Source organism: Manis pentadactyla, chromosome X (genome assembly GCF_030020395.1).
Source record: "Manis pentadactyla isolate mManPen7 chromosome X, mManPen7.hap1, whole genome shotgun sequence".
In the NCBI taxonomy this organism is placed as follows: domain Eukaryota; kingdom Metazoa; phylum Chordata; class Mammalia; order Pholidota; family Manidae; genus Manis; species Manis pentadactyla.
The window spans coordinates 25,319,408-25,340,120 of NC_080038.1; the positions used below are offsets into that span (position 1 = coordinate 25,319,408).

Sequence of the window (20,713 nt, forward strand, 5' to 3'; positions counted from 1 at the left end):
CATAAACTTGAGAATAGAAGATTTCTATTCTTATATAGGTGGGAGGGGGAGAGAGAGAGGGAGAAGACAGACTATCAAAGATATTAAAGAATAGAAAAATATTCCCAGACCAAACTGAAGTCTCTCCCCTTTGTTAACAACAGTCACTTTCTCTCCCAAACCAAACTGAAGTCGCTTCCATTTGTTACCATCCAAAGATTAATGGGGATTATCCTTTTTAGTCTATACAGTTGAAATTTGTGGGTTGCCACTTACTAGTCCCTGGAACCTCTTCTCTGAAGTTGAAAATCCATATGGTTATAAGTATGAACTTGAATATGTTATTAAACTTCTCCAATCTGTTTTCTCTTCTTTGAAATAGAGACAATAATAATCCTTACTTTACAGGGTTGCTGTGAGGATTAAACAGGTTGATCCATGTAAAATGCGTCCTCAGTGTTAGGAGCAAAAGCCGCTCAATATTTTTTGTATTCCTATTCTTACCCCTGTTATTATTATGATCATTAAGGTAGTGATAGTGAGTTATCAGGATATTTATTCCATTAACTAATTTACTGCCAGTGTGAGGAATCGTTCCCCAGCGTAGCAACCAGGCAAATGTGAGAGAGACTATGGTTCTGGAGTTAAGCTGACTGTTAACCACCAAAGCAGGAGCCTTGGAAACAACTCCAGTAACTAATCCCTCTTCTGCCTTTCCCAGCCATTTTCCGACTTGTCAAAACATTTTACACGGTGTCCAGAGTAGCAAAACTGGAAAGGAGATAAATCTCCCTTTTGACATTCTGATGTTGGTGTCACTGTCGAAAGTCAACTGTGTTTCATCATTTTATATCAGTATTGATTAGGAATTCGAAACAAATAGCTAAGTATTTTTATAAAGAAGTCTTAAAAATTTTTTTTCTATTTTTAGTTCTGATTTTTAGATTAAATTTCACATGATCAAACTTACTTTGTTTTTTTCTATTTAGATTAATGTGGCTGGTTCATGTGAGAGGAATTATTTGAACTGCCCTGTGTATGACAAAAATCTCGTCCTTTATTTTGACCTCAGATAGCAAGGTTTCAAGTGATCTTTTCTATTGGGCTTCAGGAGTAACTGAAAATTTGGTTCAAAGCTTTCCCTCTTCCACTGATACCTCCAGATCTCCTGGGCCAAGTCTTCTGAATCAATCTCTTTCCCCTGATAGCTAGGTCAAGTTCCACAACATGAACTCTCACTTTTTACCCGTTGAGAATAAATCCCCCTGTTCTTAACTTACACATAAATGAACTCATTCCATTTCATGCCTCTTCTGATTTTTTTCCCAGACATTTCCTGCTCAGATTTTCTCTTTCCAAGTCAAATTGCCCCCATGTTGACTAATCCTTCAATTATTCTCTCTCTCTTTCTGCCTATTTCTATCTCATGAAAACATTAGCACTTTCTAAAATCTATATTTATATTCATTATACATACATAAGAAATCCCTTTTCTGGACAAAAGGGCTATAAGGAGGCTACATGTAAAACTGAAAAGGTGGATATTCATCATATCAGAATGGCTAAGTAGAAGGAGGAACCTGATTCTCATCACCAAATACATCTTGTGACTTTTGCTAAATGAAATCAAGGACCAAGCCATCAGAAAGTGTTCTTTGCTAGATTCTTATCAGATTAGATCCTCTCTACCTTAGATTTGCATGTAGCCTCAGAGACAATATGCATTAATATTAGTTGCAATATTGTGATGTATAAAAATATTTCTCATATATATATTTGGTCTTCATCCCCAGCCCTTAGCTCACAGCTCCCTAAAACCCTTGGAATTTCCTAAATTGAGAGTGATAAAGGTGTATTTTGTTATGTTAATGAGGTGACTTTTGGAAAGTGTCTATGGGGCTGGTCACCATGAAACCCAACCTTGTGATTAGTGGGTTGGAACTTTCAGCCCCACCCCAGACCTTGGGGAGGGGAAGGGCTAGAGGTTGAATCAATGGTCAGTAGCCAATGACTTAATCAATCATGCCCACATAATGAAGCCTCCATGAAACCAAAGACAGCATTCGGAGAGCTTCCAGGTTGGTGAACACGTGGAGATTTGGGGAGAACTGTGTGCCCTGAGAGAGCAGAGAAGCCCCATCACCTTCCCATAGATGTTAACCTAAACAGTTCTTCCATCTGGCTGTTCCTCTGTTATATCCTTTTATAATAAGCCAGTGATCTGGTAAGTAAAATGTTTTTCTGAATTCTGTGAGCTACTCTAGTGAATTAATTGAACCTGAGGAAGTGGCCCCAGGAACCAGTCAGTCAGTACAGGTAGCAACCTGAGCTTGTAACTGGTGGCTGAAGTTGTGGGATGGGAGGAGCGACAGTCTTGTGGGACTGAACCCACAACCTGTGAGATCTGATGCTATGCCTGGGTAGACAGTGCCAGAATTGAGATGAATCGTACAACACCCTGCTGGTATCTGGTGTTGTGTGGGAAGCTCCCTGCTACCACCCACAAACAGGTGAAAACTGGATCCAGGAACCTAAGTTGCAAGTCTATACAGACATCTCATTTCTCTTATTGTAGAATTAATTCCTCCTTCCACTATACTCCTACAACACCCACTATTTACCACAAGTAAAGAAGGCCATGATTTTTTTTATAGGTCTATCTCTTTTGGTTATAATTTCAGTGTCTGAAGGCCAGGATTTAGTCTTTCTCATCTTCTTATACCAAGTGCCTAGTGTGTGTTAATACATGAATGAATGCAACAGGCACAGTAAGTCAGATCATGTCACTTCTTAGCTAAAAACCCTCTTAAGTCCTCCTTTCTTACAAATTCCAGAGTCTTTTAACTGTAGTTGACAAGATCTTACCTGGCCTGGCTCCTGTTAGCTCACTGACCTGCTATTATTTACCATCTTGCTTCCTTGGCTACAGTCCTGCTAGCCTGCTTGTTCTCAGACCTCCTAAGCATGTTCCCATCACAGGACCTTTGCATTTCCTGTTTCCCCTACTTGTACCCTTTTCCCTGGACATCTGGACATCTACGTGTACATATAACTGGCTTGCTCTCTCACTTCTCTACTCAAACGTCAAAACCCTGACTGCCTCATTTAAAGAGTTCCTTTCCTGTCACCTCCAGCCCCATTAGCCTGCTTTATCCTTTACCCAATTTACCATGATCTGATTGCCTTCTTCTAATAAAATTTAAGCTTCATGGGAAAGAAATTTTCTATTTACTGCTGTTTTCCCCTACCTAGAACAGAGTTTGATCTATACTAGTGATTGATTAGACATTTGTTGAGTGACAGAATGAATAAATTCTTAGCTGGATGAAAATAAAGTAAAGCTCATAACTTTTTCAGGACATTGAACTAGGTACTAGACTAAGTTCTTTTCCATTGTATTAGAGAGGGAATAATCTTTAGGGTGCCCAGTTATTAATTCAATCAAGTCATATCTGAAGGGTGTTAGCTGCATGAAACTGGGAAACAAAAAAGAGGAATGTATGTCCCTTACCCATATGGAATGCACACTCCAAACCATTTCCTTTAATAATCTACCTTATCAACTATCCTTCATTCTAACTCTTGCCTGTGATTGGTATGTATGCTACTGAGCTTAAAGTTTAAGGCAAGAAGCTGATGTAATTTCATGCTGTCCCAAAAGCCCTTACCCGTTAATGGAGATCATGCAGCCAGACACCTTAAATAATGATCATCAGTACATACACTGGATAAAATCATCAACCTCATTATGAAAAAAAAAAAGAATAAATCAAATTACCCAGTGACTAGAATGAACCTATTACAATGCCTTTTTCTCAGAAGCTTCTAAATGCCTGTCAGTTACAGTGCCCTCTCACAGACTCGCTTCCCCAGGAAGCAGACTCCAAGACAAAGTTTAGCAAACAAACAGGATCTTTAGTAAGCTGTGCCGTTGGGATCAACACCTGCAGAAGGGAGAAGAAGGAAGCAGGAATGGAAATAGGGAGAATTCAAGCCAGGATGCAGGCCCAGTGACAGTCTCAAACCCACGGGAGCTCTTGAGGTAGAATGTTAGACTTCTCCTGAATTGGGCCAAAATGGCCAGATCTTTATACTCCTGCATCAGTCAGGAGCTGCCCATGGAGAGGGTATAATCTTGGGCAAGGCAGCTGAGATAATTCCTGAAGGGACAGACAGCTGAAGGTTGTCTGTTGAGAACACTTCTCTTCATTGAAGGGGACCTGACAGTGCAGAAAAGTCATCGCAAATCATTCCTCAGACATATGTCATTCTACAAAGTGTTCCATGTGACCCAACTGCCATGGCCATACATTGTCCAGGAGCTGGTGTACAGGAGGGGTTCCTAACCAGGGATAATTTTGCCCTCTAGAGGATATTTGACTATGGCTAGAGACATTTTTGTTGGTCACAGCTGAGGAAGGAGGTTACTGGCCCATAGTGAGTAAAGGCCAGGGATGTTGTTAAACATCTGTGTCCTACAATTGTAAGGACAGTCCCCACAATAAAGAATTGTGTGGCCTGCATTGTCACTAGTGCCCAGGTAAAGAAAGCCTGGTTTATAGTCTAGCCTGTGAACCTATGAGGTGACCTTAATCTTAAATAGATGGTAAATAACTGGCCCAGTCAGACGCTCTTTCTTGGAGAGTGTGATTGTAGTACATAGAAAGTTAGATGGTAGGGAGGTGCGGAAGTTAAGAAAAAAAAAGAAAGCTATGAGAGAAAACAGAAGTCACAAGGCAGTAGAAACTGAGTAAGGAGAAAGTGGAGAGAGGCATGACACTGAGATCATATGAAGTTAACAGTAGCAAAGGCCTCTACAGAGAAGCAAACATGCTTCATGATGACTGCTGTTCCCTGTCCTTACGCTTCCTTGTATCCTTAAGATACCCCTCTTTGCCTGAGCCTATCCCTGCTCCTGACAGCTTTAAGGAGACACAGCACATATCAGAGCCTGTCTGCAGGACGCCGAAATCAAGATGATTGTTATTGCTGATATATTAAAGTGTATTTAGAAATCCAAGAGAATGTTTTTTATTTTTAAACCAGGAAGAGTTTATGTAAGTCTACAAAAGAATAAAATACCTTTTGTCTTCACCTCAAAGTTCTGACCAAGAAGTATTTTGTAATCCCAAACTGGTTGTGTTCTGAAAATGGAAACCATCCCAATGGAAAAACAAAAGTAATGATTTTTGCCCACAGTGATGTGATTCCACCATTTCTGTTGGGCGAAGCTTTGTATTTTGGGACAGATGACAAAATGTTACCCTAGGCCAAATTCGCAAATTCCTTCATTTTCTGGGGAGTGTAAAACTATACCTTTCAGAGCCAGCACTCCACTAAAATAGTGCCCGTGTGTCAAGAAACTGATTTAGAACTGTGGTGCCGGTCTCCCTGCCCTAGGTCCCCATAAGGCCCAGAGGAATCTGTCGTGATGAAGATGAAGTAAGAAAGAAACAGGCATGTGTTTCATCTCTACCACATTTGCTTCATCTTTGCTGTGCTACCAGACTAATTTCCATGCAGGTATGTGATGAAGGAGTGGTGGTTAGTGATCAAGCTAAATGTCACCATTTAGCTCTAAAGCCTTGGGGTATCATGGTGTCTTCATAAAGTCTAGGAGAGGTTAATGCTGTTGGTGTCCCACTCAGATGCTCTTTCCCTGGATGGTACACCCATCTCCAGAGAACCTCCCTCAGTGAAATGGGAACTGCCTTGTTTCCTACTCCACAGAAATCCCCAGCAAATCACTGACATGGGGGAGCTAAAGGCCAGCTCCCTTGCCTGAAGATGGCACCAGCTCTGTGGTGTGTGTGCTCCAGAGCTCCCTGTGGGGTCAGGCTTAGGACTGAGGAGGATCCTTGGGACATGAGAATTTCAGGACCAGAACCAAGATCATCCCAGACAACAACCAGGATCGCTGGTCATCGTACTTAACCAGGTATTTTGATCCTGAGCTTGGCCTCCAAGGACTTGGGTGATCTGAACACTGTAAGTAAATTCCATGGTGCTCTGGTAAACAAGCTATTTTTAAAAAGCCTTCATTTGCAGTATTTCCCAATTTTGTGAGATAACTATTCCCACTACGGCTGATTTCAAGCTATCAAAGGTCAGTTTAACAACCGGCTCACGATTCCTGTATATTCAACAATTGGCTCTCTTGAGCCAGTATAAGCCAGCTCCAGCACACAAATTCCTTCAGCGGAAACTGAAAACTTCCCTGAGCTTTCTCATGTGTTCAAATCAATGGATCCATAGGACCAATGATGCAAAATTGTGTTACTAAGGATACTTTGAAGCAAATAAATTTAAGGTCTTCTTGGAGAATATAAGTTTGAACTAAAGGAGAAAGGGCCCTGGAAACAGGTTTGAGATAAAACTGTAACTATTATCACTGTGACTGCTTTCATGGGCATCTGAAAGGCTACCTATGAACTTCTGGAGGTGTTACCAGCACCGCTGACTGGTTAGAGATGTCATTTGCCCTAAATTCCCAATGCTCGGGATAGCATGTGGCTGCAGAAGAAATTGGCCCAAATTATTTTGCCTGGAGGTTTCACCTAACAGGGAACTTTAGGCTGAGGATCTCACGCTGTACCTGCAAGCTTCCTCCTGACTTTTATCATGATGGCTTCTTTAAGCAGACCTGAAGCTTTAAATTATTGGCCCACTCACATTTCAAATTCATCCATTCCCTGAGGACAATGGTAGCAGAGACTGGAGCACTGTTAAGTGAAATGTCAGTATTATTAGATGTGCTTAGAGTTCCCCCCTCCTTTTATTTTCTTATTAAGTGTGTGAGAAGGAGGATGGGGGAGGGAAGGTTTGACAACTCCCAAGATGTAAACAAACTTTTTAGCCCTATGTAGCATGGGAAAACTGTAAATGGTTGGGCTGCTTTAACAGGAAAGAGTTAACCAGGGATTTGATTAAGGCAGTTAAGATTATAAAGCCTGCAAGAAATAACTGATCAATTCTTTCTTTTTACAGTGTCTCATAATTTGAGTACAAGAAGATCACTCAATGAAACTTATAGCTTTCAAATGCAGAATACGTAGTAAAAAGGAAATTGTTCTTATAGAGTTCCATAGCCATCAGTAGAGTTTAATACTCAAGAGGTCACTGGGTTAAAAGCTAGAGAATAAAAATTTTTACTCTATTGCTTTTTTCCATTATAAAAGTAATACATGCTTACCATAAAAAAATGGGCCAAAAAGAGAAAAACAAAATGGCTGTTTGCATTTTGATGTAGTTTAGTTTCAGTCTTTTCTTTATATGTACCTTTCTGTTGTTTCTCTTCTATTTCTTAATATAGCTGTGATCATGTTGTAATTTTGAAGTCAGCTTTTCCCCTTAATATATTACATGGCACAGCAGACTTTTATAAAAAGGACCATGTAAAGTTATGAATGCTATTAGTCCTTGCTGAGAAGGAACATAAGAGGTCACGTTATTTATTGAGTAGTCACTATGCTAAATCTCACACCACTGTGTATTATCAGTATCAGGAGGAAATTTACCTCTTCTTTTTTTGGGTATAAGACATAATTCATCCTGTCAATGATTTTACTGATTGAATATCTACCAAGTATAGATGCCATGTACCTAACATGTACTGGAGATATAACTGTCAAGAAGACTAAAACTAACCTGTCCTTATAGAGATTAGGGTCTACTCATTGATTATTCATCTATTCATTAATTACATAAATGTGTAAAATGTATATATTTATATACTATATATAAAAATATATTTATATATTACATATATAAGTACTGTATATATATACATATATATATATATATATGAAAAACAACTGTACTTTCAGATTAGTTCCATGAAGTCAGCTTCAGAAACGAGGAGGAACTATTTACACTGAAAATTAATGCAAGAGAATGAATGATACTTTGATGTCTAATTTGACTCTTAATAGGCAAATACTAAGTTATACTATCAAGTTGATAATAACAATGATGCTAACAACCAACACTTGTATAGCACTTACTAAGTGCCAGAGACTGCTGCAAGGGTTTTACATATATTCACTATTTGATCTTCAGTATAACCCTATGAGATAATATTACCATATTTCATTGAATTCAAAACCCCATTGGACATGAGGTACCTTCTGATTTCAGGGCTGTTAAAACACATAGGGGGGAAAGTGTGTCTTAAAATTGATGAAATGTTATTATCTTCCCCCCATTTTACATAAGAGGGACAAAGCGATTAAGTATCTGAGTGAGTAGTGAACCCAGCCAGTCCAGTTCCAGAGCCTGTATTCTTAACCAGTGTCCCATACTATTGATGAGACAACACTTGGCCCCAAGGTGTCAAGAGAAAAATTCAGGCTCTAAAGCAATTTAGTATTGCCCAAACCAAGAGGAATATAGATGAGAGCAAAATCTGTAGCAATATCAGGTGGATTAGACAGTTATTGGCCTGGGTTTTGTTCTTAATGGGTAAGGCAGTGTGAGGTGTGGCTTGGAAGCCCAGAAACTGAACTCCAGTCCCAAACCTATTACCATCATCTGTGTGACCTTGGTCATATCATGTAGTCTTTTTTGTCATCTGTAAGTAAGGGCAGGGCTGGAGTAGTTCTGTGTCTCTGAAACTTTCTGACTGGAACCAGAAGGAAAACATTTCATACTGAAACATAGCGCGCGCATGCGCGCGCGCGCGCACACACACACACACACACACACACACACACACACACACACACACACACACACACACACACACACACACACACACACACACACACACACACACACACCCCAAAGTGTCAAAACAATACTTAACCTTGCTTGTGCAATGTACTCTGATATTTTCTAATGTGTTCCATCCATTCCATTAAAAAATTGTTGGCTGCAAGTCATTAAACTGTTCTCAGGATTCACTAATGAGTAGTGTGAAAACAACTCATACAGATACTCTAAGCTTCTCTCCAGTTAAGAAATTCCACAGCATAAGGGGGCGGATTCCTGAGCTGGGGGTGGGGGTGGGGAGGGTCAAGGATGGAAACCTCAGGAAACAAAGAGCTGACCCCTTTGCTTTATACTCATTTTCTTTTTAATTGGATCACATTCTTAGTACCTTCAGCAGAAAATTTTCATCATTAAATCATTTGGCAAATACCACTTTAGGACAAAGATTTCTGTACTATGTTCCATGGCATGTTTAGTGAGAAATTAATCTGTGTCTCAAAAAGGCTTCCATAGTCACAGAAGTATGGAGAAAAACTACTGACTCTATCCTCCTTTTAAAGTTTCAATGTATAGTAAAGACTACAAGAATTCCAACAGGAAAGAAACTTGCTTATCTTTATAACCTACTGTTTTCCCAGCCTTCTGACCCCATAACTATTTTTTCAAAGGAGAGTTATCAACATCACACAGAACGTTAATGTTCTCATGAACTTGGCTTGGAAAATGCTCCTTTAGGGAATTCCAGAACTTGTAAAATATTAAGGCAACTATAAGTTCTTTTTACTACTACAGAAAGATTTCTACCTTTACTCAAATACATAATTATCCTTCTTGGTGAAGTAAAGTTTAGAACAGAAGCCCAGAGAAGGGAGAAAATTACCAGGAAAAAGTTCTTAAATTCTTTTTTTCAAAGGTCTTAAATCTTAAAGGTCTTAAAAATGGACAATTTTCAGACTACTTTGCAAATGAATACTATAGTACTTTTTTGATCATTGATATAAGACACTGACACTGTTCCTTCCCACAAAAAAAATATATATATTCTAATTATATACAATTAAAAAAAATTGCATGATTATAATTTCTCCTTTTTCTTCCCCTTATGGAGCTTACAGTATATTAATTTTCTTGGTTTAGGTTGCCGAAGTCAATTAGAGGTGATAGAATATTAAAGCTAGAATTAAAGGCAAGCTAGTGTCTATCAATGGGTAAGGGTCATATTTTACAATGTTTTTCTCTCAGATCTAAGATAAGAGAAACAACTTTAACTAGTAGAGATTGGGCCATCAAGAAGAAACAGTGAATACTTTTCTTTAATAAAAGGCTGCTTCTCTCTACTGATAAAAAAATAAACAAAGACAGCTGGTAATGTAATTTTCAAAGGGGGTGTTGGTGTGGGGGTGAGAGGGAGAGAGGGAGACAGAGTCTGAGATGGAGAGAGAGACAGTAAGCATGTTTGTTGAGGTGGGGGCAATTAGTAGCTCAACCTCATTTCTCTTTTTGTAATTTCTAAGCCTCAGAAATTACCCTATCGTTCTTGCTAGTAACCTGGAAGCAAATTACTAGACATTTATCAATTCAGACTCATTAAATGTGACCTTAGTGATACTTTTTCAAACATATTTTATTTGTGTTGGGGGAAACACTCTTTTTCTTTGATAGAACACAATTTAATAGCAAATAAGTGACTTCAGAGATGCCCTGCCTCAAACATGGTTTTGATGGTGTACCCAGTTTCTGGTGAAACTTTTGAGAGGTCAGTTTGGGAGTACATAGTACAATATTTACAAATGTAAACTTCCTTTAACCGAGCAATTGTGTTTCAGGCATTTATCTTATAGCAGAATCTGAGCTATTTGTAAAGGTGTACAAAGGATGTTAGTCACAGTGTTGGCTATAATAGTAAAAAATTTGAAAAAACCTTAACATTGAGTGATTTGGAGTTATCTTGGTAATCTGGTACAGCCACAGAAGGGAGTACTACCCAGCCATTTAAAAGGTTACTTTGTAGAGGAATATTTAAAAACATGAAAATATTTTTCATTATAGCTCTAAGGGGAAAAAGCAGGTCATAAAACCGTAATGTTTTCATCCCTGCTTGGTGTAAAGAAAAAAGAAGAGAATCTGAATCCACACATGCACACATCCGAGAGAAAGACAAAGTTTATATAAACCACATTTTTTTATAGTGGTTGTCTCTGAGTGGTGGGATTATGGATAGTTTTTCTTTCCCTGTTTGTGTTCTGTGCTTTCCGAAATTTCCTTGAGGGGCATATATTACCTCTGTAATTTAAAAAAGGACAACATAAAGAAACAATCTTCACTTAGACTTTAGTTTCACCATTCTATTTCTCAAATACCCCTTAAACCAGATTGGTATTTTTTGATATCCACAAGCAAAGCTTCTAAGCAGACATTGCTATTCCACATGAGCACTCGAAAAATTGGTGACTTCTGGCGCTGGCTCCATTTAAGCAGGAAAATTGGTGTTTTTATGAGTGTCTGTGTCTACAGGCCTGATCTTTCTGGAGGCAGGCAGTGGTGTGACATGGATTGAAAGGATGCTCTACCTGGCCCCTCAAAGTTCTTCCCGCACTGCTCAGAGATTATGGCTGACGTTCTATCACCAGAGAGTCATTCCTCAGGCTTATGGCTTTTCACCCTATTAAAATGCAAATAACCCAGGAGAAGTACACATTAAACTTTACCTGTCACCTGGGTTAAATGAGTATAACACATATCATTTTATGAGAATAGGTTTTAATGGGGAAGACATGGAAATTTGAGTGGGACAGGCAAAGAGAATAAAGGATAAATGAATAGAGATGGTATCTGAAGAGTCATTAATATTCAGAATAGTAATATTTTTATTTACGGTTTATGAGTCATTTACAAGTATGTTATCATATTTAATCTCAATTAAATCAAATAGAATGGTTGCCACCGAGGCAACTTAAGCAGACCAGAGATTTGGAAAAATACAGAAGACAAAATCCGCGGGCTTTATGGTAGTTCTGGAGCTATGTCTAAAGGCCATAATCCCACTCAGTTACATGTACTTCTTTAACTTGCCCCTTCTTTGCTGGCACCTCCTAAGCATGTGTGATACTGTCCAAATAACAACCACACGCGGATATCAGGTTAGGCCTAGTAAAGAAAATATGACTTCTTACTTAATACATTATCGGTATATAACAAAAAGATAGGACCACCACCTTCTAGGCATTTTTGTTCGACAGACAATGGCCAACTGGAGACATACACATGAAATCCTCCAGTCAAATGCTTTACAATGTGAACGCGGATCTTTTTATTAACCTATGAGAAATGGAAAAGAAAGGAAAGGACTGGGAAATGGCGGGAAAAAAAATAGAGGTAGAAGAATGAAGGGAGATCTTACAGAATTACTTCCTCTCTATAAAATATATAAATTAAGTAAAAGTCCAATGTGATGGTTAAAAACAGACTCTGGAGCCAGCTTCTTGGATTTGGAGCCTGGCTCTGTGATCCTCTCACTGTGTGACCGTGTGCCTCAATTACCTCATCTTTAAAATGGGTATAGTAATAGTATCTACCTTATAAGTTTCCATAAGGAGTGAATTAGTTCATGTTTATAACATAGCCAGGCATAAAATAATTACTTTTTAATGATGGTTAATCCCTCAGGCCTACTCATGAATGATTAGAAGGAAATACAACAAAATGTTACCACATGTTAACTCGATGTGATAGAAGTATGGCTTTTTAAATACCAAAAGAACTCAACTTTTGTAATTAAAGAAAAAGTGGCATACATTAACAACATCAATCAGAGGACAACAGGAACTTGACAACTTAATATGCATTGTTGTATTAATAGGCTGTTCCAATATTAAACTTTCGGTTAACTAAGGCTATTCCTCTTAGTTTAATTATAAAACATATATTTATTAATAATATATGAATAATATAGTTAATTATTAAAATCTAATTAATAAACTAGTTAAACTAGAAAATAAGAATGACTAGAGGTCAAGGATAAAGGAGGGATAAGGATAGTTAGGGAAAGGAAATTAGTAGGGTGAAGTTCTAATTTGGAAGCAGGAAGAATTTAATGAATTAGACAAAGATAAAGAATTATAGGTTCACAGTAATACATATTGAATTATCATATCATAATTATATGATGTCATAATTATCAGCTTCATGAAATGAATCACTTACGTTGATTCAAAGTCGAACTAAAGACTCCAAAATATTACTGAAGTTAGCACTTAAGCATTAGCTGAAAACTGGACAAAATGATCTAACTGGGCCTCCTCTTCCTAACCTTCTGAATTCACTCACCAAGTTCTCTTTCAGGATGATTTACGTTTACAGTGCATTTGGCAGAGATGATCGCAATTGCAATCCAGTTCTTAGTTCTGAGCTACCAAGATGTGATAAAGAGGTTAAGCAATGAAAGCTGACAGCAACTTACTGGAAAGGAAGTGCTGGGATGCAGGGCCATAGTCCCTGTGGGCTTCATGCAGCTGCCTGATGCGGTTCTCAACAGCCACCTGGGAGGAAGAGGAGAGAAATGATGTTCCCTCATCATACATAATGAGGAGCAATTAAAACAATGTATTCTTTTTGGTAAGATCTTGTGGGCCTGGAAAGCTGGAACACTAAAGCAACCATTTATAATCCTGGGTTTAATATCCACTTACCATACATGGCCTCCGAGACTCATTTTTATCAAACCAAGGCCAAACACAAAAGATTTGCTCTCCTGACAATGTTAAAATGGGATTTTTTTTAATACTCTACTCATTGGCAGACACAAATGAACTACTGCTCCAATGAGTACCATCAAAAATGTCAACTCTAAATCTTTCGTGAAAAGGTTAGGCGGGCTGTCATTTGCTATTCTTCTAGATGACTAAAGGATCTCAGAAATCACACACGTTTTGTCTTAGTCTAATTTTTGACAAATTTTTTTGGAATAATATTGATCTATAATTAATGGGTCATTGCTAATTAATCATTCATAATAAGGAACCAACAGTTAATAATTAAGCATTTATTTATCAATAAATAAAGAAGTAGAGGCAAGGCTTAAATTTAAGGTAGTTACAGGGTGAAGAGTGAGATGAAAGAAATTTTCAGATTTTAGCTTTTGTGGACTTGAAAATTACTGGGAAGTATATCTTTAGGTGGGATGGAGTTAAACTTACCATTTTTTTTTCTCTTACTAGATTTTTCTATAATACATTGATACAGTATCCTGATAGCTTAGTGAATTCCATTCTGGGTGGGGAAAAGAAAAGAACTTTATGGATGAAATGGTATGTTTTGTCATTTGGCATTTTGCTAACTGGATGTTACTGGCAGCCCCAGGCAGCCTAGCTCCATAACTCTGGGTCTTAATTTGGTTCTCAATAGTCCATGCTAAACTAGAGGTTGGTCAGTACTTGCCCAGAACTATGAGAGCTTGCACAGGTTCACTCCTGTAGCATGGATAATTCCCAAGAAGTAAAATAAATCTTAAACCCGTCAGAAAAGCAGCTCAGGTAGTCGGGTGTAAAGCCAACTCTGACGTTCTAATATCAACAAAGTGCCTAGCATAGATCCAGAACAATCTTCTTTCTTCACTTTCTCCCTAGCCTTGCCTATCTTTGCTTGGACCAAATATCTGGAAAACTAAGTAGAGTTCCAAAAATTGCAGGATTTGCTTGTTAAACATACAAAAGCTTGAGGAAGATTTCAAATTTACCGCCCCAGCCTGATAACCCTGCACCCCCAGCCAAACTCTACCTGCCTGTCCCTCATTATCCCATCCAGTATAACACTTGGGTGACTTGTTCACGCCACTCCTTCTCTCTGGAATGCTCTTATCCCCCATCTCTCCCAGTTCAAGGCTTCTATGGGTTTATGTGCTCACTCTCCAGCCTTCCAGGTTAGAAGCGACTGTTTCCTCAGCATTCTCTTACAATGGATTGTAAATGCCTTGATAGCAGGGATCTTCCTTGCTTCTCTCTCCTCTCCTACCCTCCTTCCCACAGGACTCAGTGAAGCCTGCACATAGTAAGTGGTGGCAAATATTTAATGACAAGGTGAGCAAATCAGTGGATAAATGTGTGTGTGTGTGTGTGTGTGTGTGTGTCTGTGAGAGAGAAAGAAAAGGAGTGTGTGTGTGTCTGTGAGAGAGAAAGAGAAAGAGATACAGATACTGAGAAAGAGGTGGGAGAATAAACAAGAATGCTGCATGTCCCTAGGTAAATTATTCTAATCTTAACATTCCTTATCAGAAAAATGGGACAAAGATATGACTGAGGTCATAGAGTTTTTGTGGTAATTCAATAAGATGATACACGTAAAGTGGTGTTTGGCCTTCTTTCTGTCATATGACAAATGCTCAATAAATGCTAGCTGCTACTATTATTGTTGCTATCATGGTTAATAAATGGAGAAGAATAGGTTATAATGTGCAAGGCACTACCTACAATACAAAAAAAGGGCTAATATTTAAGTATTCTGTGCATGACAATATGAATTCACTTATTTAATTGTCACAATAGCTCTGTGGTAGGAAGTAGTATTATCTCCCCATGTCATTGACAAAACTGAAGCTCAGGAGGTTACAAAAAGAAAAACACAACAAAACCTCACACTTAACATAACATAAAAAAACTTGCCTAAGCTTAAGAAGCTAGTAAACTGGCAGAGCCAGGATTCAAACTCATTCATTCTGGTTTTTGCTCTTAACTGCTATCTTAGACATTTAAGTTGGAAAAAAAAAGCATTTCATTAATATTTTATAAGCAGCTGGCCTTTCCATGTTTTTAATTAATTTATTGAATACAGACTGAATCTAGTGTACGTATTTGTGAGATGTCTGTTGTCAGTACCTTTTATGATCCAGTGCAAGGTCAGTTCCTGGTCACGAAGAAAGTGATACCATAAGGTAACAGAAAAGGGGTGTTCAAGCATTAATGCAAATGAACATTTGGAACACATAGTTGTTTCTAGGGCAGAATGGGTTGTTTCATGAACAAATTAATCAAGAGATGAATGAGGAAGTTTGGAGGCGGGGAGGAGGGGCTGAGGAGGCCACATGGGAGTGACAGTGATGAGAAATTTTTTCACATACTGAGAAAGAAATCCCAAGGGGAACATGGAGACAGTGAAGGAACATGACTGTGTCCCTTCTTAGGGATCACTGGGATATAGCCTCTGAGGCCATTACAGGCCCTAATGTCTGCAGGGTACTTCCTTCTTACACAAGGAGTACTCCAGTGGTAGCTTCACTTGTACACCCAATATTATCAAGAATTTGCAATGTGAAAGAAGAGAATTCCCATCCCTCTAACTCAAACTTAAGAATATGCACGCAAGAGAGATGGAAATTAAAAATGCATCATGTAAATAAATGAAAAATTCAGGAAATAGTCATAAAATAACTAAAGAATTAAGTATACAATATTTCTTTTCACAAATTATCTGTGGAGAAAGGTAGTTCATTGAATGAATGCACAATTGAATAAACAAAGAGATAATTTTAAAAGAGAAAACTTTAAGGCATGCAAGATCACCAACTGTAGCTACTTAAGAACAAAGCACTTTGTTCTGTGAGCAATTAGGCAAACAAGCAAAATTGATAAACTTTTGAAACAATAACCTCCATGCATTGGACCTTTCTATCTGGCTGGATTTTTAACTAATATATATTGCTAATATACAAACTCAGAAGGAAAAGCCAGAAATTACACACCAGTATCTAGCATTATGGCACAATCTGTCCTTTACTCAATGAACTCCATTTTCTTTTTAAGAACCTGTTAATACAGAAAGGGATATGCAAGAAATGAATGCTATAGTCACTGACTTTTGGAAGCATAAAGGGTTGGAGGGGAGGAATGACTGGGGAAAGGCCTGGGGTGGCAGAACACTGGTATTGGAGAGAATGGTGAGATATAGTTAGCTACGCATGCTGGAAGCAGATGACTCAAAAGAAAGCAGTCCAGATTTTGAGGCTCAAGATTTACTAAGAAGGCAACGGGAAGCTACTGGAGGTTTCCTCAAGGTGACTCATGATTGGAGAGGGCAGTTGGGGTTTAGAGAGATGTGTGCATCTGTGCGGTGTGAAAAGATTCAAGAGGGACCTGGAGGCCGAGACCAGTTAGAGGCGGTTGCAATGGACTAGATTTGGGGTGATAAGCTTCAGAATTAAGATTGTGCTGCTGGAATGGGAAAGAAGGTACAGATTCGGCGGTATTTTGAAAGAAGGAGGAGCTAATCAATTTTAGTGTTAGAGCTTCATTTTTAAAGAAGCAAAGGAAACTTCTGGATTTCCAGGGTGGAAGACTGGAAGAATGAGGATATTGCTGATGGAAATACAGGAATTAGAAAAGGGGTGGATGGCATTTGGCTGTATGAACTCATTTGGAACATGATCAAGTTGGCCATGATCAGTGAAACCTCTAATTGGAAATGTCATGTATAGCCAATTTAGAGATGAGCGATTGCCTGGTATTAAAGGAAGGAAAGGGAAGTGAGATGAAAAGGGGTAGGACTGAGCATCAGAAGGTGAGCAGAGTAGGAAAAGCTAAAGGAGTTTAAAGAGAATTTTTTGAAGAGACAGGAAAAACTCAATTTCCTCTGAATTAATCGGCAATACCTGTTTTCTTTTTTAAAAAGTAATACAAGTATTACATCTTTTTGGAAGCACACTTCCTGTTTCTACTATTAGATCATAGATTATGAAAGCTTAGAACCAGAAGAAACCTTATCTGTTGATACACAAAGGTTGATTCTTTAGAACTATCCCAGATGGGCAGAAAACTGCCATCTGCTCCATGAGAACTCATATGGTGGTTTGAAGCAATTCTTCAGTAAAAGCATGTCAGAGAAATAAAAGGTATTTTTAAAATATGCTCCATGAGCACAGGGACACATCTTTCTTTCCCTACCATATCCCCGTGACTAGCACAGTACCTGGCATATAGCAAATGCTCAACTAATATCAGTAGAATGAATTAATGTACTGTCTATTCAAGGATTTCACCATAACAACAATATTTTGATTGAAGAAGAATTTCTTTTTTGAGATTTCCAGGACAAGTTTTTGGAAAGATCTTCCCTCCCTCCCCTCTTTCCTTCCTTTTTGGTCATGAAAGCTAAAAAGAGGAAAGGAGAAAACCATTTAGATTCATTGTGCCTACAACAGTAGATTTAAAAAAGTTTTAAAGGAAGAATTTATAAGGCAAACCAGGATCCCAAATCGCCTTTGTATTCCTTTTATTCTAATTTTTAAACAATCGTATTTGAGAGCCATGAGGAATACAAATTATTCTCCTTAGCTTTCTCCTTTCTGATGAGTTCTGTAGGCACTGTACTGTTCCAGGGACTTCCCTTCTTTCACACAATCAAGAAATATCTCTAAATTAATTGACAATACATTGCCTAAAAAGTGAATTCCCTGTCCCTGTAGATAGAGACCTTTTCTCTTTTGGTCAGAGTTTGGCACCGCACCTAGTACATAGGAGATGCTCAACAAATATTTGATATATGGAGGAATGAAAAGATTTTCGAGTTTCTGCTATCTGGTAGGCACTATGCTAAATATGATTATGGTAGACAAGAAAGTGACATTTTGTGGCTAATGAATGAGCACCAAGTCATTCAGCTAAATTATTGATAACACACTCCATTCCCAGCTGTGATTATTTCCCAAAGCACAGTCCATTTCTCTGTGCGTATTGAAGGATATGATTATCTCATTTTTTTCTTCACAGTTGTTTTAAATAAGCCAAAAAAAAAGAAAGAAAGAAAAAGGAGAAAAACATTGTGGCATTGTGGTTCCTAGCAATGATCTCAAATGAATTCATCAAAATGCAAATGTTTGTCACTTTATTTTAAATTCTCAAGGGCTTCCACCTTTTCTTTTGACCTGTTATTCAATTAACTTTTTTGTCTTCACTGGAGGTTTAGGAGAGCCAAGGAGTCCCTCCTGACGTGGAAATACATTGCTCGACAATATGATTTTTTCCCAGTGTCCATGTGTTTTTTCCGGCACTACATACATAAATTATGTTTTACTTCAGTCTGGGGAAAAGATGTAACTGAGCAGGTACAGTTTGCTTTTCTGGCTTTCAGTTTGTCTAGACTCCTAATAAATATCCATGGGCATGCAAGAACCAGACTTCACACCTACACTAGTGAGTTCATAAAAAATAAAAACACTCTCCTTGTGCTGTGATGCTAGTGAATAAACCACACACATGCACACAAATGCCTCTCTGCAGCCTGTTCATGAATTTCTGTCTTGGAATTTTGCAGTTTGTACAGTTTTCTGTATGCATGTCTGTGTTTGGGGAAGCCTTCATAATTCATTCTTACTTCTAAATCCCTACTTGTAATACTCATAAATACATGCCCAAACACTATCCTGGAAACCGTCCTGAGATTTATTACAGTTTCAGCTAAAATCCTTTTAACTAATGATAATCCTTTTCCGTTAAAATCCATTGCTGTTCTGATTTCTTTTGAGTTGTGACTGACAAAGAGGGCCTCAGATAATGAGGGCTTGCGATAGGTACAGCTCTGTGGCAAAACCATATGGGTTTATTGAATGCAAAGATGAGCTGAATTCTGTTTTCCTTGAATTTATGTATGTTTCCTTGACATTGAGACCTGAGTTAAACAGAGTTTCTTTCATTTGACTTCAGGATAGACTGCAGGAAAGCAAGCGACTCTAACACAGTGTGCACGCTGAGGAGGAGCATAATTATTACTTGATCTTGTGTGATTTACGGCATGGATGCTCACGTGTGCCATCTGAGACCCTTTTTTATGGTTCTCTCTCATAGCTTTTTACCCCCTTCTATTTTACGTTCCTGTGATTCCTCTCTTCTTATCCTCTGACTCCTTTTCTTACCCCCTTTTCCCTTTCCTCTCTCTCCACCCACCCTTCTACCTCACACCTATCCTCCCCTCCCCAACTATGTTCTGTACAGCCGACCAGAAGAGCGCACAGACTCTGCTAAAGCAAACAGACAGAACCTAAAAGAAGGCAGCTGTGCATTGCTGCCAGACAGGGAAGGCATGATGTGAACAGGAGCCCCAGCCCAGAGCCAATGCCAGGGCAGCGGAATTTGCCACCCTAGAATGTGCCTCTTTGGCATAAGGATTGCTTTGAGCTGATTATTTTTAAGAAACACCAAACACGAGAGCTCTGAAACTTCTGAGTAGAAGTTACCCTTTGATAAGAGACATTTACATGTACAAGGGTGTCTCCTTCTCCGTACCAGGAAGAGGGGGGTGACTCTAATCTAGAAATTCGTACCTTAGGGATGAAGAAGGCAGAGGGTTAACTCTGCATAACAACCAGGCCCTGGTTCCCTGTGCTTTTCCTGGTCCCCTTCCAGTAACTGACTCCCCACCCCCAGCACCTTTTGTCTTTAGCTGGAGAGGGTAGTTACGGTGGTGGTGTGGGCCATGTCAGAGACTTACTCAGTATTCCTGTATCTCCTTTGGGTAGGAGGTATCTACATTATTACACTTGTTCGTTTTTCTCTTGTTAATCTCTTTTATTACAGGGAGGGTCTCAGTGAAAAACCTTAGAAGTGTAGAGAGAACGTTATTTTTTCCTCTCCTACCTGGCCCAATACTTCTCCAGAAACATTATTCCTGTAATTCTGACAAACTCTTGCACCAACCGGAAAGCACAGGAGGACAAAAAGCAAGTCCATTGTCCATTGTTAAGCCTTCAGCCTTCACCTCGCCAGTTTCTCAAATGCACCTTGGAAGTCTGTTTATTGTTTTTTATGCTCATTCTGCGATAATGGAGTCAGGTTATATCAACATAAAGCTGACTTCATAGACCCAAGTACCTTAAGGGTATCATTAATTTTAATTTAGAAAAGCAGCAATCAACCTCCTCTCCTGCTTCATTTGTCAAAATCTTTAGTTTTTGTTACATCTACAGACTGTTATGAAAAAAATGTGTTGGGAAGGGAAGACATAGGCAGCATTTCTCCTGCCTTTTTGTTTGTTTTCTCTTTTT

At 38.6% G+C, this 20,713-nt stretch overlaps 1 protein-coding gene across 7 annotated transcripts in view; it reads right to left on the reverse strand.

Annotated features, from left to right (window-relative positions):
* DMD (dystrophin) overlaps positions 1-20,713 on the reverse strand; it is a 2,193,636-nt gene that overhangs the window by 200,866 nt on the left and 1,972,057 nt on the right. For all 7 annotated transcript variants that reach the window (XM_036917975.2, XM_057495970.1, XM_057495969.1 and 4 more), the window contains one exon: positions 13,148-13,226. In XM_036917975.2, the coding sequence (XP_036773870.2) occupies positions 13,148-13,226 (79 nt within the window). The remainder of the gene's footprint in view (positions 1-13,147; positions 13,227-20,713) is intronic.